General features: G+C 42.1%; 1 protein-coding gene across 1 annotated transcript; it reads left to right on the top strand.

Annotated features, from left to right (window-relative positions):
• Positions 1-131: 131 nt before the first annotated feature.
• spag5 (sperm associated antigen 5) lies at positions 132-22,159 on the top strand. Its single transcript, XM_062959290.1, has 22 exons — positions 132-228; positions 1,736-4,167; positions 5,989-6,175; positions 6,273-6,392; positions 9,090-9,182; positions 10,350-10,463; positions 10,777-10,896; positions 11,817-11,909; positions 12,144-12,245; positions 13,549-13,642; positions 13,752-13,887; positions 13,987-14,068; positions 15,973-16,106; positions 17,094-17,323; positions 17,502-17,579; positions 17,798-17,909; positions 19,278-19,389; positions 19,996-20,076; positions 21,231-21,374; positions 21,448-21,522; positions 21,870-21,950; positions 22,039-22,159. Exons 1-22 carry the CDS (start codon positions 202-204, stop codon positions 22,099-22,101), a joined length of 4,710 nt encoding a protein of 1,569 aa, XP_062815360.1. The 5' UTR covers positions 132-201; the 3' UTR covers positions 22,102-22,159.
• The last annotated feature ends 1,997 nt before the right edge of the window (positions 22,160-24,156 follow it).

Here is a 24,156-nt window from a genome sequence, read left to right as displayed (position 1 = left end):
ATAATGGGATATTATTATAACACGACAATACAGACATGGGCAAACTTCGACCTTTCCGGTGGTTTGGACTTCGGAAACCGGCTGCTCGGAATTGTGGGAGTTGTAGTCCAAAGCCCTCCCAAGCCACGCCCCCGCGTCCGTGACGTCACGCGACGTTTTCATTCAAACGTTTCTTTTTCCCGCCTTCTTCCTTTCTCAGTCATGGCGGATTTTTCCCAAGAGCAGCAGGTAACGTCTCTTCTTTTCCTAGAAAAGTTGCATTAAAAGTATTATTTTCGGTATATTCTTCAAATGCTGGGAGATGTAGTCTACCCCTTCGAATATAAACAACAACAATAATATTCCAAGAAAGTTGGAAAGCACGGGTGCTAGCAGACTCCGGCTTATGCTGCTTGCAGTGGAAATTATATGGATGTGTATATATATAGATGTATAGATACATATACTTATTATTATTAGTATAATACAGGGTGTCCTAAAAGCTGCTTTGAATTAAAACTAACATGCTTTAAATATTTACGCATTTATATGTATGTGTATATATAGATATATTGATAGATGCATATACTTATACTTATACTTATTATTATTATACAGGGTGTCCTAAAAGCTGCTTTGAAATAAAACTAACATGCTTTAAATATTTACGCATTTATATGTATGTGTATATATAGATATATTGATAGATGCATATACTTATACTTATACTTATTATTATTATACAGGGTGTCCTAAAAGCTGCTTTGAAATAAAACTAACATGCTTTAAATATTTACGCATTTATATGTATGTGTATATATAGATATATTGATAGATGCATATACTTATACTTATACTTATTATTATTATACAGGGTGTCCTAAAAGCTGCTTTGAAATAAAACTAACATGCTTTAAATATTTACGCATTTATATGTATGTGTATATATAGATATATTGATAGATGCATATACTTATACTTATACTTATTATTATTATACAGGGTGTCCTAAAAGCTGCTTTGAATTAAAACTAACATGCTTTAAATATTTATGCATTTATGTGTATGTGTGTATATATATAGATAGATAGATGCATATACTTATTATTAGTAGTAGTATTAGTATAATACAGGGTGTCCCAAAAGCTGCTTTGAATTAAAACTAACATGCTTTAAATATTTACGCATAAATGTGTATGTGTATATATAGATATATTGATAGATGCATATACTTATTATTATTATTATTATACAGGGTGTCCTAAAAGCTGCTTTGAATTAAAACTAACATGCTTTAAATATTTATGCATTTGTGTGTGTGTGTGTGTGTGTTATTATTATTATTAAACTTTATTTGTACCCCGCTAGCATCTCCCGAAGGACTCGATGCGGCTTACAAAGGCCAAGGCCTCAACACACAATACAACAATACAAAACAAAAGGCAAATTAAAAACAATTAAAACAGTATATAGATAGATAGATAGATAGATAGATAGATAATATATATATATAGATTGATGCATATACTTATTATTCTTATTATTCTTATTATTATACAGGGTGTCTTAAAAGCTGCTTTGAATTAAAACTAACATGCTTTAAATATTTATGCATTTATGTGTATGTGTGTGTATGTATATATATATATAGGTGCATATATAGATATATAGGTGCATATACTTATTATTAGTATAATACAGGGTGTCCTAAAAGCTAGTTCTTTTGATATATAACCTCCCAAATATCTGACTGCAGGATGCTGACCCTTCCGCAGCCGGAGGTCATCCAGATCTCATTCTATGGACGGAGCCATTGGATTGGCTGGAGGAGATCCTTCCGGGTTCGCCAATCATAGCTAATCTCCGCCGAAGTCTGTTCCGTCCTGCGAATACTCGGACCCCTCTTGTGTTGACCCCGGGAGACATCCGGATGTCGGCTTGCACAGAAGGCGAACCTGAATGGCGGCGCGATGAATCCTGCATCAAGAACCCTGTTTCCGAAACCCAGTCTTCCACCTTGGAGGCGGTTTCCAGTCCTCCTTGGGCATCGTCCGCAGCGCCCTCCCCATACGTCTCGGAATTTGGTGCAAACTCCTCCGTGGAAGCAAACGTTTCTGGTTTCCGACAAGAACGGTGTACCAGCACTCCTCTCTCCACTCCAAACACTTTAGGGTTTGGGTCCGGCACTTCTGCAGAGGAGCAGAACCCCAATCCATTTACCGCCGTTGTCCTAACTGAGTCCTCGAATGTCTCCAAGTTTGCCACGACTGAGATCAGCGCTTCTGTGGAGGACGGAAATCCCAATGGGTCGACTCCCGTTGAGATCGGCATCTTCACTGAAGGAAATAATCCCGATGAATCAACCACTGTTGGGATCGGCAGTTTCACCGAAGGAAATAATCTCAACGAGTCAACCGCTGTTGGAATCGGCAGCTTCACCAAAGGAAATATTCTCAACGAGTCTACTGCTGTCAGGATTGGCAGCTTGACTGAAGGAAAGAACCCCGATCAGTTAACTGCTGCTGGGATCAGTAGTTTCACCGAGAGAAATAATCCCGACAAGTCGACTGCTATTGAGATCGGCAGCTTCACTGAAACAAATAATCCTGACGAGTCGACCGCTGTTGGGATTGGCAGTTTCACCAAGAGAAATAATCCTGACGAGTCGATCACTGTTGGGATCGGTAGTTTCACCGAGAGAAATAATCCTGATGAGTCAACCACTGTTGGGATTGGCATCTTCACTGAAGGAAATAATCCTGATCAGTTAACCACTGTCGGGATTGGTAGTTCCACCAAGAGAAATAATCCTGATGAGTTGACCGCTATTGAGATCGGCAGTTTCACCGAGAGAAATGATCCCGACGAGTCGACCGCTGTTGGGATCGGTAGTTTCATCGAGAGAAATAATCCCGACAAGTCGACCGCTATTGAGATCGGCAGCTTCACAGAAACAAATAATCCTGATGAGTCGACTGCCATTGGGATCGGCAGCTTCACCAAGAGAAATAATCCCAATGAGTCGACCGCTGTTGGGATCGGCAGTTTCACCGAGATAAATAATCTTGATGAGTTAACTGCTGCTGGGATCAGTTTCATTGAGAGAAATAATCCTGACAAGTTGACCGCTGTTGGGATTGGCAGCTTCACTGAGCGAAATAATCCCTATGAGTCGACCGCTATTGGGATTGGCAGCTTTATCGAAGGAAATAATCCTGACGAGTCGACCACTGTTGGGATCGGCAATTTCACCGAGATAAATAATCTCGATGAGTTAACTGCTGCTAGGATCGGTAATTTCATCGAGAGAAATAATCCCAACGAGTCGACCGCTATTGGGATCAGCAGCTTCACCGAAAAAAATAATCCCAACGAGTTGCCCGCTGTTGGGATTGATAGTTTCATTAAGGGAAGTGATCCTGACGAGTCAACCACTGTTGGGATCGGCACTTCCGCAGGTGAAAATACTCTCGATACATTCACGGCAAGGGCGGTTGCTACCTCTGCTGCCGGGACGAACAGTTTCTCTGTGGAAAATAATCCGGACGAGTCTGGCACCGTCAGGATCAGCACCTCCAAGGAGGATAATACTTCCGACATGCTTGCTGTCACTACCGAGGTTGGTGAAACCCCCAAAAAGGAGGGAGTGGCCTCTTTCTTGGCAAAGGATGAGGATCCCGGTGCCATTCTTTCTTCCGACGGAGGACCGAATAGTACGGAGGGAGGTGCGAGCACTTCTGTTTTGCTGACACGAGGAGAGCGTTCCGGCGCCACCACGTCCGCATTGGCTTGGGTGTCAACCCCGACCATTTCAGATACCGGTGTCAGCACTCGTACTTGCTGTCCCCGCGAAGACCCCATTGTGGCCTCTCTCGGTTGCGAATGTCACGGCGCATGGACGTCCCCCTTGAGTTTGTTGGACGGCTCCCCGGAAGGGTTCGCTCTCGACTTTCGACCGGCAACGTGCAGGAATGCGACCGCGAACCCCAAGGTTTGGACGACACCTCCGAACCTTCCCTCCGCCAGGCAGAACATGACGGTGGGGACCACCATCACGCCGGTGTGCGTGGCCTCGGCAACCACCTGGACCTCCCCTCCCGCCCTCGTTGGGGTTGCGGTCAACACCTCCCCTGCCGAGAAGGCCGCCACCAAAGACAACGTGGCCGAAACTGACTCTCTTCTGTGGCGGTGAGTGGGCCTCCGGGGGTTTCCTGGGTCAATTTAGCTATTGATATGAAATATCCCATGTTTCTCAGAAAACCACGTTCCAAAGATTATCTATATCTATCTTCCAATCTGTTTGCCTGTCTATCTTTCTACCTATTTTCCTGTCTGTCTCTCTTCCTATTTATCCATTATTTTTCTATCTTCCTGTCTTTCTAGCTTTCTATCTTGCCTATCTATCTACATTCCTATCTATCCCATATCTTTCTTTCTATCCGTCTAGCTGTCTGTCTGTCTATCTGACCGTCCCATTTGTATGTATGTATACACACACACCTGTGTGAATGTGTGTATCCCAATCTGTCTTTCTATCTCTTCATCTATCTATCTATCTATCTATCTATCTTCCTCAGTATATCTGCATGTATCTATCTAATCTACATACCTATCTATCGTTCTATCTATTCCATCTCTCTCTCTCTCCCTATCTTTGAGACAGTCCCTTTTGTCTTCATATATATGCACATATCTGTGTGACTGTGTATCCATATCTTCATCTTGCCTACCTTCCGATCTATCTATCTTCCTGTCATCTGTTAGTCTATCCCTGTCTTCCTATCTTTTTGTCTATATCTACCTACCTGTCTGTCTATCCTATCTCTCTTCCTGTCTGTCTGGCTATCCATCCATCCATCTATCCACCCATCTACCATCTATCTTACCTATCTATATCATCTATCTATCCATCCATCCATCCATCAATCTTATCTATCCATCCATCCATCCATCTTCCTATCTATCTGTCTACCTACCTGACTACCTTCCTGTCCCTCTATCCATCCATCTATCTTATCTATCCATCCATCCATCTTATCTATCCATCATCCATCCATCCATCTTCCTATCTATCTATCTACCTGACTACCTTCCTGTCCATCCATCCATCCATTTATCTATCCATCATCCATCCATTCATCTTTCTTCCTATCTATCTGTCTACCTACCTACCTACCTATCTGACTACCTTCCTGTCTGTCTATCCATCTATCTTATCTATCCATCCATCTTTCTTATCTTCCTATCCATCCATCCATCTGTCTTTCTATCTATCTGTCTACCTACCTGACTACCTGTCCGTCTATCCATCTATCTATCTTATCTAGCCATCATCCATCCATACATCTGTCTTCCTATCTATCTGTCTACCTACCTACCTACCTGACTACCTTCCTGTCCATCCATCCATTTAGCTATCCATCCATCCAACCATTTATTTTATCTATCAATCATCCATCCATCTGTCTTCCTATCTGTCTACCTACCTGATTACCTTCCTGTCTGTCTATCTTTATCTATCCATCCATCCATCTATCTTATCTAGCCATCCATCCATCCATCCATCTGTCTTCCTATCTGTCTACCTACCTGATTACCTTCCTGTCTGTCTATCTTTATCTATCCATCCATCCATCTATCTTATCTAGCCATCCATCCATCCATCTGTCTTCCTATCTATCTACCTACCTACCTGACTACCTTCCTGTCCGTCTATCCATCTATCTTATCTAGCCATCCATCCGTCTTCCTATCTATCTGTCTACCTACCTGACTACCTTCCTGTCTGTCTATCTTATCCATCCATCCATCCATCATCCATCTATCTTATCTATCCATCCATCTTCCTATCTATCTACCTACCTACCTGACTACCTTCCTGTCCGTCTATCCATCTATCTATCTATCTTGGTCTCTTCTACCTGACTCTACATATATCTAAGTATGTCGAGTCCCTATGTCCTTATATCTAAACCCCCCCCTCCCCCCGGTCTCCCTCTGTCCGCCCAGCTGCCCCCGGGACCAGTGGGGGTCCCTTTCGAGGTCGGAGCTGGAGGTCCGCCTGGAGAGCACCCTCATCATCCTGGAGGCTCTTTCACACCAGGTGGGGGCCTTCCAGGACCGCCGGGCATGGGGCACAGCACCCTCCGAACAGAGGGACACCGGCAGCCAGACGCCCTTCTCTGACCCCACGGAGGTGAGTGACCGCCGGGCGAAACCCTTGCCTTCCCTCAAGTCCTTCCGCAGGAAGCTGGGCTTTGTTGTCCTCAATGCGTGGCCTCTTCTCCCCCCAGGAAGAGCGGGCCTGTCACGAGATGCACCAGGCGCTCCTGCGGCGGAACAAGGCCCTTCGGCGCAACCGGGAGAGCGAACGGGAGCTGTCCCAGCGCATGGCTGGCGCCGTCGGCCAAATGGTACGTAACACACTTTCCACTTCAGAACAAACCTACAGAGCCAACCTCGTTTGTCGCTCGAGGACTGCCTGTAACGTATGACATATACAGATAAGTGTCTGGTTTTGACAGCCCAGCAGGGCCAGCCCTGGTTGGCGCTCGGATGGGAGACCGGCTAAGAACCCCAAAGGCTCTGGGAGTCATAGAGTCATAGAATAGTAGAGTTGGAAGAGACCACATGGGCCATCTAGTCCAACCCCCTGCTAAGAAGCAGGAAATCGCATTCAAAGCACCCCCGACAGATGGCCATCCAGCCTCTGCTTAAAAGCCTCCAAGGAAGGAGCCTCCACCACGGCCCCGGGGAGAGAGTTCCACTGCCGAACAGCCCTTCTCACAGGGAGGAAGTTCTTCCTGATGTTCAGGTGGAATCTCCTTTCCTGTAGTTTGAAGCCCTTGTTCCATTGTGTCCTAGTCTTCAGGGCAGCAGAAAACAAGCTTGCTCCCTCCTCCCTATGACTTCCCTTCACGTATTTGTACATGGCTATCATGTCTCCTCTCAGCCTTCTCTTCTGCAGGCTAAACATGCCCAGCTCTTTAAGCCGCTCCTCATAGGGCTTGTTCTCCAGACCCTTCATCATTTTAGTCGCCCTCCTCTGGACGCTTTCCAGCTTGTCAACATTTCCCTTCAACTGTGGTGCCCAAAATTGGAGATTATTATTCTTGCACAGGTTATTATTATTACTAGTATTATTATTACCAGTATGAGTCCCTTGGGGGAGATAGGGTGAATTATAAAGTTTTTTATTATTATTATTATTATTATTATTATTATTATTGGCCCCCGGTGGTGCAGTGTGTTAAAGCACTGAGCTACTGAACTTGTGGATCAAAAGGTTGCTGATTCGAATCCGGGGAGCGGAATGAGTGCCCGCTGTTAGCCCCAGCTTCTGTCAACCTAGCAGTTCGAAAACTTGCAAATGTGAGTAGATGAATAGGTACCGCTCCAGTGGGAAGGTAATGGCGCTCCATGCAGTCATGCCAATGGCCACATGACCTTGGAGGTGTCTACGGACAACGCCGGCTCTTCGGCTTAGAAATGGAGATGAGCACCAACCTCCAGAGTCAGGCACGACTGGACTTAACATCAGGGGAAACCTTTAACTTATTATTATTATTATAGGAAGTAATAGCATTCCGAATTATAATTTCTTGTACAGGGTACGTGTGTGTATGTGTGTGTGTATACATACATACATACTAGTTTGGGTACCCAGTGATGCTTGGGTTATTTGAAAAGGGCCATGTTTGTTTTTGGATGTGAGGTCCTATCAGTTTGGTCATATGTTATGCTATGTCTTCAAAAAAAACCTCAGTCTTTACTTTTGCTTTTTTTTTTTTTAATGCTCCCATTAGAAAATGCACAAGGATGTAGGTGAACTACAATTCCCAAAAATCTTTGGTCAATCCAATTATTGTTGTTAGTAGTAGTAATAGTAGTGGTAGTAGTATTCCGGATTGCAATATCTTATACAGGGCACATCTATGCTGTAGAAGGAATGCAATTTTGACACCACTTTAATTTCTTGTGCAGGTTATTATTACACATACACACGCACACACATATATATATATAATTGCCAGGGTATAATTTCTTGTACAGGTTATTTTTACTTCTACTACTACTATTATTATCAGAAGTAATATAATTCTGGATTATAATGTCTTGTACAGGTACTATTATTATTATTATTATTATCCTTAGTAGCAGTATTGTTATTATTAGTAATATTATTAGTGTTATTATTCCGGGTTGTAATTTCTACTACTACTATTATTCTTATTCTTATGGGAAGTAATATTGTTCTGGATTATAATTTCTTGTGTAGGTTATTATTACACACACACGCACATGCGCACACACACACACACACACACACACACATATATATATATATATATATAAAAATAATTGCCAGGGTATAATTTCTTGTATAGGTTATTTTTACTTCTACTTTATTATTATCAGAAGTAATATAATTCTGGATTATAATGTCTTGTACAGGTACTATTATGATTAGTATTATTATCATTAGTAGTAGTGTTATTATTAGTAACATTATTAGTGTTATTATTTTGGGTTGTAATTTCTACTACTACTGTTATCCTTATTCTTATGGGAAGTAATATTGTTCCGGATTATAATTTCTTGTGCAGGTTATTATTACATACACACACACACACACATACACACATATATAATTTCCAGGGTATAATTTCTTGTACAGGTTATTATTACACACACACACACACATACACACATATATAATTTCCAGGGTATAATTTCTTGTGCTGGTTATTATTATTACACACACACACACACACACATACACACATATATAATTTCCAGGGTATAATTTCTTGTACAGGTTATTTTTACTTCTGCTACTATTACTATTATCAGAAGAAATATAATTCTGGATTATAATGTCTTGTACAGGTATTATTATTATCATTAGTAGTAGTATTGTTATTATTAGTAATATTATTAGTACTATTATTCCGGATTGTAATTTCGTATACAGGGCAGGGCACATCTGTGCTGTAGAATGAATGCAATTTCGACACCAATTTAACTGTCGTGATCAAGCAAGGGAACCCCGGGAGTTTTGGTTTTCCTGCACAGATTGATGGCCCTTTTTCTCTCCCTCCCTTCTGCAGAAAGCATGGATGTCGTATTCGGGGCAGCTTCTGGATACAGTGGATGCCTCCTACCTGCGTGTCCAGGAGGACCGGAAGTCTCTAGCGCTGCAGGTGAGCACCCACAAGGCCTAGACCTGCTTCTGTCACTCTTTTCACTCCTCCTGCCATGCAGGAAAAGCACAATCAAAGCACCCCCAACAGATAGGCATCCAGCCTTTGTAATAATTATAATATTCATAGGGGTCATCTAGTCCAACCTGCTTCTGCTTTGCAAAGAAAGTACAGTCGAAGCAGCAGGAAGGGGGGCTATATACACACTCACTCACACAAATATGCAGGCATATATATATATATATATATATATATATATATACACAGTAGAGTCTCACTTATCCAACGTTCTGGATTATCCAACCCATTTTTGTAGTCAATGTTTTCAATATATCATGATCTTTTGGTGCTAAATTCGTAAATACAGTCATTACTACATAGCATTACTGTGTACTGAACTACTTTTTCTGTAAAATTTGCTGTATAACATGTTCTGGTGCTTAATTTGTAAAGTCGTAACCTAATTTGATGTTTAATGGGCATTTCCTTAATGTCTCCTTATTATCCAACATCTTCACTTATCCAACGTTCTGTCGGCCCATTTATGTTGAATAAATGAGACTCTACTGTATATATATATACTGTATACACACACACACACACACATACACACACAAACAATTGAATATACAGTACATACAGATTGTGTGTGTGTCTATATCTCTCTCTAGCTATCTATCTACATGGAGATATTATTTATTTACTACATTTATATCCCGCTCTTCTCACCCCGGAGGGGACTCAGAGCAGCTTACAAATCAAATGTACATACAATATATTATTAGCATAGCACAATATAAGCATTAAATTACTATATTGTACTATATCATATGGTAATATTATTAGTAATATTACGTTTAATATACAATATATAATTAATATTATTGTATTATATTATTATTAGTATATTTTATTACATATATATGTATTACATATATATATATATATACACACACACATATATACATTTGGATATACATATAGATGTGTATGTATGTCTATATATATATATATGGATATAGATACACGCACACACAATTGGGTATATATAGAGATGTGTATATATATGTGTGTGTATGTTTGTATATATGCACATAGGCATATGTGTATACATACATACATAGATCCATACATATTAATACATAGCCTTTTTAAATTTTTCTGCAGCAAAAGCAACTCAGCGAACTCCTCCTGAAGTGCCGGGAAAAACTTCAAAGAAGTGACCAAAAACAAGCCGAAATGAAGTCGGAAATGGAGAAAGCCCTGCAAATCAAGCAAGCGGTGAGGAATCTCACTCACTTCTCCCTTAAACTCCCCAAATCCTCCCCCGGCTGGGATGGAAACGAAATGGGGAAACATTTCCAGACCCTGCCAACCACCCAAAAAAATGTTTGCCATTTGCCGTTAACCTGTGGAAATCCCCGCCACAAGCAGAACAAGTCCTTTTGATATGGAGGCATTGGATGTTTGCCATTTTATGTTGGAATCCGCCCTGAGTCCCCTCGGGGAGATAGGGCGGAATACAAATAAATTATTATTATTATTATTATTATTATTATTATTATTATGTGAAGTCTGACCTTTTTCTTTGCAGGCGGATCAGGCGCTGGAGGCAGTGCGGAGTCACGCAGCATTGCGGATCGAGGGCTTGACGCTGAGTTTTGATTCGCAGAAGCGTTTCCATTCGTTGCTGCAAGAAGCCAATGAATGCAAGGTGAGATTTGGGCAGAAATGGGTGGGCTCCATGGCTGCGGAATATTATTATTATCTATATATATAAAAATATAATATGCGTTTTTCCCATGGAGTAAACAACAAAACCGCTGAACCCAATCACACCAAATTTGGCTGCAAAAGACACAGTCATCCAATCTATGTCTTTCAATAAAAAACCTAGAAAAATAAAGTCCAAATTACAGAGGATGAGGAAGAGCCGTTCTCCCCCTAGCTGCCAGTCAGAAAGGTAGGCCCTGCAAGGATTCCCATAAGAAGAAAACAGCCAGGCTTTGAGGCTGCAAGGCTATTCACTGCTATTCCACCTGGCCAACAAAGTATTATAATAGCCCAGAACAACGCGTGGTTGGGCACAGGTAATTACTTATAAGAAGTACAGTAGAGTCTCGCTTATCCAACGTAAACGGGCCGGCAGAATGTTGGATAAGCGAATATGTTGGATAATAAGGAGAGATTAAGGAAAAGCCTATTAAATATTAAATTAGGTTATGATTTTACAAATTAAGCACCAAAACATCATGTCATGCAACAAATTTGACAGAAAAAGTAGTTCAATACACAGTAATGCTATGTAGTAATTACTGTATTTACGAATTTAGCACCAAAATATCACGATGTATTGAAAACATTGACTATAAAAATGCGTTGGATAATCCAGAACGTTGGATAAGCGAGTGTTGGAGAAGTGAGACTCTACTGTAATATTACAGATTTATTGTGCAGGATATATATGTATATGTATGTATGTATTCCAGAGTATAATTTCTTGTACTAGCTATTCTTTCTATTATTATTGGAAGTAATATTATTCCGGGTTATGATTTCTTGTTTGAGTCTCCTTTGTGGAGCTATAAATAATAACAACAACGAATATAATCAGTAATAATAATAATCCTACAGGCCGGCCTTCTCTTGGAAAGCAAAAAGAACACGGAAGAAATGGACCGCCGCACAACAACCCTGCGCCAGAGCTGGATACAGATGCAGAAAGACGTACGTAATTTAATAGTAATAATAATAATAATAATTACTTATTACCTACCTCTCCTTATGTCTTTTTTGCTCCACTTGAACTGCTGTGGCCCAGTGTCCTTATAGGCAGAGAAGGCCAAATAAATAATAATATTAATATTAATAATAATTATTATTATCATGGCCCTTTCCAATAGTCAGGATGAATATATCGTCCGGAGGCTTCCAAAGTTGTTTTCTCACTTCTCTTCGCAGTACAAGACGCTCACAAACCTGGCTGCCCGCTGCCATTCGGACCGGGAAAAGATGACCACCGAAGTAGCCGCAGCCCGGGAAGAGCTCGCTCAGCACCGAGAAGTGAGCCTGATGGATATGATTAGGGAAATATCTATCTATCTATCTATATCTATATCTATATATATACACACACACACACACACACACACACACACACACACACTAGCTTGGGTACTCTGCATTGCCCAGGTTATTTCAAAAAGCCGATCTTTTAATTGTACAAAATGCATAAGGTTGTGGGTGAACTGCAACTCAACTACAACTCACATCATGCCAGGTTTACTATTATAATTGTATATTTATATTACATGCAATATTACTAATAATATTGCAATATAATTGTATAATATAATATATTGTATGTATACTAGCAGTGCCCAGCCACGCGTTGCTGTGGTGAAGTCTGGTGGTATGGGAAATAAAGTATTGAGGAATTGGTGGTAGTTAAGGTAAAGGGTAAAGGTTTTCCCTGATATTAAGTCCATTATAAATGGGTTATATAGCTGTGTGGAAGGGCCTTGAGTCTACATTGCCATATAATCCAGTTCAAATCAGATAATCTGTATTTTATAGGCAGTGTGGAAGAGGCCTAAGTGAGGCCTAACTCTGCCTTTTCCTGGGCTGGGTGGGTTGCTTGGAGACCAAGTGGGCGGAGCTTAGCCTTCTAACTGGCAGCAATTGGAAAAAAACAATTATTCATCTCCCTCTAATTAAGACTTTATTTTTCTTTTCTTTTTGCTGTATGAACGTAGAGGCATGGATGAGGGGTTGTGCTGCCAAGTTTAGTGTTTCTGGGATGTGTAGTTTTGTTGTTTTGTCCTAGGCCGAAATTTCATTATCCTTTTATATATATAGATATACTTGTAAACCGCCCTGAGTCCCCTTTGGGGTGAGAAGGGCGGGATATAAATGTCACTAATAAATAATAATAAATAATTAATTAACCCTGAGAAACTCCATCTGGATGCTTCATGGGTGGGGTTCGGTGTGCTCTCTGGCTGTAGGGTGAACTACAACTCCCACTATGGTAAGTCAGTAACGGATCTGGATCAAACTTGGCATATGGACCCAACATGGCTTAAGTGAGGCCATTGTGGCTGAGTGGGTTGCTAGGAGTTGAAGGGGGCCGGGCCTAAAGGGGGCGAGGCCTACCCTTCTGACCGGCAGCCAGGGAGAAAACGGCTTTTCCACATCTAATTTGGACTTTATTTTTCTAGGTTGCTTTGATTGAAAGACATAGATGGGATGACTATGTCTTTTGTGGCCAAATCTGGTGTGAATGGGTTCAGTGGTTTTGTTGTTTACTCCATAGTAAAACCACACATTAAATTTATATATATTCTCATCTTTTTTCCACCTAAAGGTTTGCCGGGAGCTGGAGGAGAGGACTGCGGAGTTGGCGGAGGCACTGGGGCGCATCAGTGAATTGACGCAGGCCAACGCCAGTCTGGAAACAGGTCAAAACCCCCCACATCTTGACCCCCCAAACCCTCCAAATTCCCGTTCCAGTTCCTTAGGACACGGGGTGGGGATGTTTTTTGCATGACTCGGTTTCCCTTTCCATAGACTTGGCGTTGGCCCTGCAGCGAGCGGATGTGGCTGAGCGGGAGAAAGAAGAGGCCTGTGAAGAGAACCGGAGGCTTTCGGAGGCATTGGTGGCAGAGCAGGACACAACCCGGGCGTTGCGAGAGGCCGTGGAGCGGTGAGCGAATCAGGGTCTCTTTTTGGGGAGGGGAGGTCGGAGGTCATTGAATGATGCATCATGTCGTCCTTGGCTTGTTTGTTGATTTGTTTTGGGCAGGCTGTCCGTCGAGAAGGAGGCGGCACAACGGGAACGCGAGAGCGCCAACCGTGAGGCCCGCGAAGCCGCCGAATGCCGCGAGGTACTCAAAGCTTCCCAGAACATTGAGTCAATGTAATTAGATTAGAGATGAGCTAATATAATAATAATAATAATCTAATGCTCACTGTAAAGAACTATGAACGACTAAGGTTCTTTCAGGCAGGGGGACTCTTTATCCCACCGCTGCCACCAATTTGTGAAGATGCAACCACCAAAGACTCAGAGAGGAGACCTTTTACTCTTTTTTTTCCCTCCTTCTTATTCACTTTAGATGGTAACGCAACTTGGTTTATAATATATGCGACAGAGGCTTAGATGTTGGAGGAACAATAACAAGTTTATTCAGGCACAGAGCTTAGTGGTTACAATGTTTCTCACTTAGAGGCACTTTTATTAACAGTTACAATACTAGCATGAGGTGAATCAAACTCGCTAAAGTGTCACTTCTTTTACTTAAAGTAGTTAGAACTTCTTCCTCTGCTACTTTTAAACCGCAGTCACCCCTGTGATATACGAGCACAGATTCTCTTTTCCTTACCAGGACACAGACTACATTAAATAAGTCACCAAACTTATTTTAAACCGACTCAAAATGAACAATTGAGTCTCTTTGATCCCCTCAACCTAGGATCAATCTTCCCTGTGCCTCATCAGAGCACAGACTGAATCCCTTTTTTAAAAAACTTTGTACTTCTTCATAAAACGGCAGTTGGCTCCGCCTACTTCTCCATGGCAACCAGCCTCTGAGTGCTGAGATGCAATAACTATAATACTTACCCTTTTAAAACACAAACACACTATTAAACATAACATCTGTAAACCAAAAATTCAGACTTCATTACACGCACCTTGATTTTGAGTTTCCCCTTTGACTTTGGCTCAGTACTAGAATAGAATAGATTAATAATATTATAATATCATAATATAATTTTTTTTTCCCGTGTCATGAGTGACTTGAAAAACTGCAAGTTGCTTCCAGTGTGAGAGAATTGGCCGTCTGCAAGGACATTGGATGTTTTACCATCCTATGGGAGGCTTCTCTCATGTCCCCATATGTGGAGCTAGCTGGATTCGAACTGCCGACCTTTTGGTCAGCAGTCCTGCCAGCGCAAGGGTTTAACCCATTGTGCCACCGGAAGGCTCCATAATATAATAATAATATAATGTAATACACACCCTGATTATGAGCTTCTCATTTGGCTTTGGCTCAGCAATAAGGTGATCTAATATAATATATTATAATAATATTATAATACAATAATAATAAGATAGTGATATAATATTGTAATAATGAGATAATCTAATGTGCATCCTGATTTCGAACTTTCCCTTTGGTTTTGGCTCAGCAATAAGGTGATCTAATATAATATAATATTATAATAATATTATAATATAATAATAATAATAATAAGATAATGATATAATATTGTAATAATAAGATAATCTAATGCGCACCCTGATTTTGAACTTCCCCTTTGGCTTTGGCTCAGCAATTAGGTGATCTAATATAACATAATAATAATATAATATAATAATAATAAGATAATGATATAATATTGTAATAATAAGATAATCTAATGCGCACCCTGATCTCGAACTTCCCCTTTGACTTAGGCTCAGCACTAAGATGACCTAATATAATAATAATAATACAGTAGAGTCTTGCTTATCCAAGGTTCTGTATTATCCAAGGCAGTTTGCTTTTTAGTAGTCAATGTTTTTGCAGTCAATTTTTCAATAAATTGCAAAATTTTGGTGCTAAATTTATAAATACAGTAATTATTACATAATGTTATTGTGTACTGAACTGCTTTTTCTATCCATTTGTTGTAAAGCACGGTGTTTTGGTGCTTAATTTGTAAAATCATAACATAATTTGATGTTTAATGGGCTTTTCCCGGCTTCACTTAACCTCTTGTTTCTCTGTCTTTTTCCGACCCGAAGTTCATTGAGGAAGAAAACCAGATAATGCGGCGCCAGCAGGCAGAGACCGAGGCAGGGCTGAAATCGGCCTTGGCCATCCTGAGAGAGCAAGGGGTCCAGATGGAGGACCTCAAGGGAGCCCACCGGACCCTCCAGTAAGTCTCCTTCCTTTCTCCTCCGCCTTGGCCCATTGGCTGGCATTGCAATTCTCCTCTTCTTTGCCCATCTGATTATTATACTATAATCGTATTATGTTATAGAATTATAATATGTTGGAATAATAATAATAATGCTATGTGTAACACGATTTTTGTTCCTGGGTTATGAATGCCATTTCCTCATTGGTTGTATCATTAAAAAACAAGAGGAAAGTTTATTAAATTGCCCAAACTTTGCTTTTGCGGGAAGTGCATTCTGCTATGGCACGTTTAGCTGTGTTGGGTCTGTGTACCAAGTTTGGTCCAGATCCGTCATCTGCTGGGTTTAGTGCTCTCTGGATAAGGGTGAACTATAACTCTCTGATGGCAAGGCCAATCACCCCAAAATCCACCAGTAGTTGGTTGGTTGAGTTGGGTCTGTGTGCCAAGTTTGGTCCAGATCCATCATTGGTAGGGTTCACAGGGCTCACAGAATACAGGTAAACTATAACTCCTAGGCCAGTTATACCCAAAGTCCACCAGTATTCCCAGTTGGCCATGTTGAATTTGTGTGCCAAGTTAGGTCCAGATCTGTCATCAGATGGGTTCAGTGTTCTCTGAATACGGGTGAACTATACATCCCAGTCCCTACAATGCCTCTAAATCATGGTGAATTCTCCCCAAATCTTTCTCTAGTATATTCAGTTGCTGTGTGCCATAAGAAAGGGTAGGAAAGGGTGAAGGGAGAGGCAGTGGGCGGGATCATGCAAATTCCACACTGGGATGTGGCTCGCTGTGACCTGCAATGTCATTGTAAGACAGGCTTTGGTGGCTCCCCAGCACTGCGGGTTGTAGTTGTTTGTGGAGGCAGGAGGCTTCTGGGTAAGTGGACGCCCCTGCCACATACACATTTTCACGTTTATTATGTGTATTGCAGATGTATAGATTATTATTTACTATATTCTTATCATTACTACAAGTCTTTTTTCTGATTCCATCCCATAGGGATGAACGGGACGCTCTCCGAGCGGAGGTGGTTGCCGCCAAAGCCGAGGCCTGCAGTGCCGGAGCCGCCTTGGAGGCCGTTTCCAAATCGCTTGCGGAGATGAAAGGCGTCTATTTGCAGGTTCTAGAAATGGCCGATCTCCTGGAAACTCCCACAAATGTTGTCCCGGCATCACACCGACTCGGCTCCTCTTTCGTCGACAGCGTCTTGCAAGCCGCGGCGGGAAAAGGTGAGCTTGGATCCATTGACGTTGGTTAGTGGTGGTGCTCACGCTGCTCGAAAAGCTCCCGATTTCCCAGAGGACAAGGACAAACGGCACTTTATATTTGGGATTTCGTCTCATGTGCTATATATAAATCCATCTCTTCCCAGGTTGAATATTATCAGAATATTTGTTTTTCTTTCAGATTCTCGGACTCCAGGCCTTTTGAGCGAATCGACCGCATTTGCAAAAGCTATTCCAGTGCAGTCACCAACACCATCAGGTAATAATGATAAAAGCAATAATATAGCATGAATATTAATTAATTAATTAATTTCCTTTCTCTCTCCATTTGCATGACCCCGCCCACTTCCTCTCCCTTTCTCTGCACAACGCCCTTGCGAGGCGGGCCAAAACCAATGCACCTCCTCTGAGTTTTCCTTCCTTCCCTCGAACCCAGCTCTTTCCCTATGGATTCCAATGTCCTTTACTCTCGTACAGAGATCCAGGAAGACCTTTCCTGCTGCGTCCGGGACTTCCAAGTAGCCGCGGCCCAGATCTGCCGGCTGATTTCCACCCGCAACGAGGAAATCCAGGACCTGAAGGCGGAAATGTGAGTAGGATGGGGAAAGCGGGAGCGATGGGTGTTGTCGTCCAAGTAGGTTAGTAGTACATAACAATGATATCTATATATATAAAAATGTAATGTTCGTTTTACTATGGAGTAAACAACAAACCCACTGAACCAAATCACACCACATTTGGCCACAAAAGATTTATTTATTTACTTACTACATTTATATCCCGCTCTTCTCACCCCGAAGGGGACTCTGAGCGGCTTACAAATCAAATGAACATACAATATATTATTAAAATAGAACAATATAAGCATTACATTACTATACTGTACTATATCATTATATGGTAATATTATTAGTAATATTACGTTTTATATATAATATATAATTAATATTATTATATTGTATTATTAGTAGTATAATATTGTATTCCATCATAATATTATAATCAATATATGTATATACAATATATTATACAGTATATTTATATATTTATATATAGTCATCCAATTTATATCTTTCAATAAAAAACCTAGAAAAATAAAGTCCAAATTACAGAGGACAAGGAAGAGCCCTTCTCCCCCTTGGCTGCCAGTCAGAAGGGTAGGCCTTGCCCCCTTTAGGCCCCTCCCACTTTGTGTCATAGCAACCCCCTCAGCCACAACGGCACCCGGGAGACAGGCATGGCTCACTTATGCCTCTTCCACACTGCCTATAAAATACAGATTATCTGATTTGAACTGGATTATATGGCAGTGTAGATTCAAGGCCCTTCCACACAGCTATATAACCCAGAATGCCAAGGCAGGCAATAAAACAGAAGAATGAATGTATATTTATATGTAGGTTTTTTAATGTAAGCTCTCAATTTTAATGTAAGTTTTTAATTTAAATGGATTTTTAAACATGATATGAATTGTTTTGATATATATGTTCATGTTGTAAGCCGCGCTGAGTTCCCTGAGGGGTGAGAAGGGCGGGGTAGAAATGATGTAAATAATAAATAAATAAATAATAAGAATATAATCTCCAAAATCAGGACAAGAAATAAAGAACAACACTTTGAAAACAGGGGGATTCCAGACATGAAACAATCGGGGCCAGCTAACACCTCCCAACAAAAGATTCCCCCAGGCAGGAAGCAGCCAGGCTTTGAAGCTGAAAGGCCATTATATGCTAATCGTTCCAACAGACAAAAAACAAGGAACCAGCAGAAATATTGTATATGCACAAGCTTTAGGAAATAACATGCTAACTACCACCAATTTCTCAAAATTTTATTTCCCATACCAACAGACTTGGCCACAGCAACGCGTGGCCGGGCACAGCTAGTAAAGTAATAAATCGGATAAATAATACTAACAATAACAGTTTCATTTTGTTTTGGAAATTTGTTTTGGAAGTTTGCGGCTGAAGCAAAGCCTGGAAGATGCTGCGAAGAGCCTCCGGGAAGAAAAAGAAGCCGCGGCGGCGAATGCGGACAAGATGAACAAGGCGCTCCACTTGCGCCTGCAGGTCAGGATCATGACCGTAAACATAATCATAAACATGTTTATGATCAATTGAATATACTGCAGGGCTTAGTGGGAATGGACCTTGATTTTGGGAGTTCTAGTTCACCTACATCCAGAGGAAACGTGGCCCACACCTACAATGGACCGAGACCACACTTGGCAGAACATGCGGCAGGAGTTTAGCGAAATGGGCCTTGATTTTGGGACTTGTAGTTCACCTGCATCCAGAAAGCACTGAACCCGGTTGATGTCAGATCTGGAGCAAACTTGGAACACAGACCCAACATGTCCAACTGTGCATACAGGCCTGGTTTGGGGGTGACTGACCTTGGATCTGGGAGTTGTAGTTCACTCTTATCCAGAAAGCACTTAGCCCAGCCGATGATTGATCTGGACCAAACTTTAGTGATATGACCTAACATCCCAAAACAAATCATGCCTTCTTCTAATAACCCGGGCACCGCTGGGTCTCCAAGCAAGTGAATAATAATATAATGACCATAAAGGTGATGGCGGTGACAAGGTTGGACCCAAGTCAATGTTGAACCAGATTATTTCAGAAAGCAGTGGCTTGAAATCCTTTCTTTCTTATTTTTCAACCCCAAAGAATGAAAAAGAGCTGCAGGCAGTGATGCGGATGCAAGAGAAGAGGTTCCTGCAACTGAACGACCAGAGCTGGGAAGTTGCGGTACGGAATCCTTTGTATACAAGATTATTATTGTTGTTGTTATGATGCAGAAAGGGGTGGGACTAGGTGACCTTTAGGGGTCCCTTTCCCCAGCCCTATCCATACATATATATGGGTACAGAATGCATGGCATGGGGTAAAGGATCAGTGAAGCCTATTTTTGTACAGTCCCCATGGGTTTCTGGTTAACTGAGACTACTCTCAAGCAACCAGAAATGACATTTATCTGCTGTCAGCCAATCCCCATGGGTTCTTGTTAACTGCGAGTCTATTCTCAAGCAACCAGAAACACCCTGCCCATCCCCATGGGTTTCTGGTTAACCGAAAGTCTACTGTAAAACAATCAGAAACAAAGTTTATCCGTTGCCAGCCAATCCCCATGGGTTCTGGTTAACTCATGCAACCAGAAGCAACATTTATCTGCTGTTAGCCAATCCTAATGGGTTTACGGTTAACTGAGAGCCTACTCTCAAGCAACCAGAAACAGCCTTTATCTGTTCTCAGCCAATCTCCAAGGGTTCTGGTTAACAGAGAGTCTACTCTCAAGCAACCAGAAGTGACATTTATTCGCTGTCAGCCAATCCCCAAGGGTTTTGGTTAACTGAGAGTCTACTCAAGCAAGCAGAAGCTATGTTTACCCACTGTCAGCCAATCCCCATGGGTTTCCGGTTAACTGAGAGCCTACTCTCAAGCAACCGGAAACAGTCTTTATCTGTTGTCAGCCAATCTCCAAGGGTTCTGGTCAATTGAGAGCCTACTCTCAAGCAACCAGAAGTGTCATTTATCCACTGTCAGCCACTCCCTATGGGTTTCCGGTTAACTGAGAATCTACTCTCAAGCAACAGAAGTGACATTTATCCGCTGTCAGCCACTCCCTGTGGTTGTGGTTAACTGAGAGCCTACTCTTAAGCAACCAGAAGTGACATTTATCTGCTGTCAGCCACTCCCTGTGGGTTCTGGTTAACTGAGAGCCTACTCAAGCAACCAGAAGCGACATTTATCCGCTGTCAGCCAATCCTAATGGGTTTACGGTTAACTGAGAGCCTCCTCTCAAGCAACCAGAAATGATATTTCTCCACAGTTGGGTTTGTGGGTTGGACTGGATGACCCCTGAGGGTCCCCTTTGGATCCACTGAAGTGGTTGTTGCCCACAGACTTTGCGTGAGGAGGTCTCCCAGCTGAAAGGCGCCCTGCAGAAAGCGGAGCGGGAGTCGGCGGCGCTGTGGGAGGAACTGGGCCGGACCAAGGCGCCCTCGGATGGGGACGCCGTGCGGGAGAAGATCTGGCTGCGGGGAGAGGTGTGGACGAGTGGGGCCTTTTCGGGGGGATGGGGGCCACGGGAGTTCCCAGTGACACTCTTGCCTCTTCCAGGTGGAGAAACTCCGGGAGATGCTCCTGCGCAAGGACGACGAGCGCAAGGAAATCCTCTCCCAAAGCCTCTGCCAGGTGAGGACTCCCCTCCTTTTCTCTTGGACCAGGCCAACGTCGGCAAGCAGCTTTGATTTTTGTTTGGATGCAGACAAAGCATTTGACAACTTAAACTGGGACTGTATTATTTTTATTTTAACTCTGCGAGGACTATTAAGAGAAAAATGACAAAAAGAAGAGACTAAAGCAGGCATGGGCAAACTTGGGCCCTCTGGGTGTTTTGGACTCCAACTCCCACAATTCCTAACAGCCAGTAGGCTGTTAGGAATTGTGGGAGTTGGAGTCCAAAACACCCGGAGGGCTGGCGTTGGCCCATATCTGTTTACAGTCAGAAAAAGGATGCAACGACTTTCCTTCTGTTCCAGGTGCGCACCCTCGAAGCCCAGCTTTTCCAGGCCAAACAAACGCAAAGGAAGCACGAACAGACCCAGGCCGAGATCAAGGCGGTGAGTGGGTCGGGGAAATCCTCGGCCTCATGCCATGGGGGATGAGTGTCTGGCTGATCCCTCTCTCCCCTTCCTTCCTCCCTCCCAGGCCCTGTCTGCTTCGCCTCCCGACGTTTTCCAGGCCTGCCGCCTCCTCGAACCCAACCACTGATTTCTCTCGACATGTATATAGTTAAATTAAAGTTGTTTGTGTTGTCGTTTCTTGCAAAGCCTCGTCAGTTCGTTCTTTGTCGACTTGGGTTCTGCCGTCTCAGAACTGCAGACTAATGGGCTTTATAGTCTCAACCAAGGACTAATGGGACTTATAGTCTCTGTACTGTGGACTAATAGGCTTTACATTCTCTCCAATGTGGGGTAATGGGATTTATAGTTTCTACTTTGGATCAATGGGTTTTACAGTCTATTGTAGACTGATGGGCTTTATAGTCTCTACCTTGGACTAATAGGCTTTCCAGTTTCTCAGTTGAGAACGAATGGACTTTACAGTCTCTGTGGTGGACTAATGAGCTATATAGTCTCTCCTATTGACTCATGGGCTTTATAGTGTCTTCTGTTGACTTATGGGCTTTATAGCCTCTCTACTGTTGACTTATGGGCTTTGTAGTCTCTCCTGTGGACTCATGGGCTTTGTAGTCTCTCCTGTGGACTCATGGGCTTTATAGTCTCTCTACTGTTGACTCATGGGCTTTATAATCTCTACTGTGGACTCATGGGCTTTGTTGTCTCTCCTGTTGACTCATGGGCTTTAATGAGCCGAATGAGAGGCAGCGACAAAGACGGAAGAATCTAGGTCACTGACGGGAGGGAAGGAGGATCAAGCCTTCTCATCCTTTGCGCTGGATGGAGAGAAACGCAAAGCTAGGTCACCCGGAAAGGAGGGCAAACTTATTTTTCGACATTTTCTTGCTGCATCATTGCGATTGTCCGGGCGTAAAAAGGGATGGATTGATTGATGCCATCCCTTCATCCATAATGCATGCATCCAAAGCAGTGCTGTGGGCTCGCTAATGGACCCAGTGAGGCTAGTTGGCAAGCAACAACTACATAATAATAATAATAATAGTCTGTAGACGCCTCCAAGGGCTATGTGGCCACTGGCATGACTGCATGGAGCACTGTTACTTTCCCACCGGAGCAGTACCTATTGATCTACTCACCTTTGCACGTTTTCGGACTGCTAAGTTGGCAGAAGCTGGCGCTAACAGCAGGAGCTCACCCCACTCCCTGGATTTGAACCGCCAACCTTTCGGTCAGCAAGTTCAGCAACTCAGTGGTTTAACCTGCTGCGCCACCAGAGGCTCCAATAATGTTGCATGTCAAAGGGGATATAATTTTATTATGAATCGTACAATGATTTATTAATTATACAACAGCTAATTATTTCCCTAAAGGTAACTTTTCAGGTGGATGGGGTCTCCAGGGGTCATTTCCACCATTATTATTATTATTAGGGTTTCCCGCTTATAATGATATTACTCACTTCATATGAAATCTGCTACAAAACAGGAACTTTTTTGTTGAGTTCCAGGGTCTGAGAAGCAGATGGTGAAATATATAAACATATATATATATATATATATATATACACACACACATACACACAGAGAGAGTCTTACTTATCCAAGCTAAACAGGCTGGCAGAACCTTGGATAAGCGAATATCTTGGATAATAAGGAGGGATTAAGGAAAAGCCTATTAAACATCAAATTAGGTTATGATTTTACAAATGAAGCACCAAAACGTCATGTTATACAACAAATTTGACAGAAAAAGTAGTTCAATACGCAGTAATGCTATGTAGTAATTACTGTATTTACAAATTTAGCACCAAAATATCACGATGTTTTGAAAACATTGGCTACAAAAATGCTTTGGATAATCCAGAACGTAGGATAAGCGAGTGTTGGATAAGTGAGACTCTACTGTACTTTTATTATTTCCCCAAGGCTATCTTTGCAGGGAGAAGGGGTCATTTCCACCACTATTTTATTATTATATTATTACTATTTATTATTTGCCTAAAGGCCTCTGTACAGGTAGATGTGGTCACGAGGCATCATTTCCACCATTATTATATTATTATTATTACTATTATTATTTTTACTATTCTTCTAAGGAAGCCTTGATGTTTTTTTTTCATCCAAGATTGAGGGCGATCACCCCGCACGACCTCTAAGGGCATCTTAAGGTGATTACTTCTATAGCT

Source organism: Anolis carolinensis, unplaced genomic scaffold (assembly GCF_035594765.1).
Source record: "Anolis carolinensis isolate JA03-04 unplaced genomic scaffold, rAnoCar3.1.pri scaffold_7, whole genome shotgun sequence".
In the NCBI taxonomy this organism is placed as follows: domain Eukaryota; kingdom Metazoa; phylum Chordata; class Lepidosauria; order Squamata; family Dactyloidae; genus Anolis; species Anolis carolinensis.
Note: the sequence above shows the minus strand (reverse complement) of the source record. Positions and strands in the feature narration are given on the sequence as shown.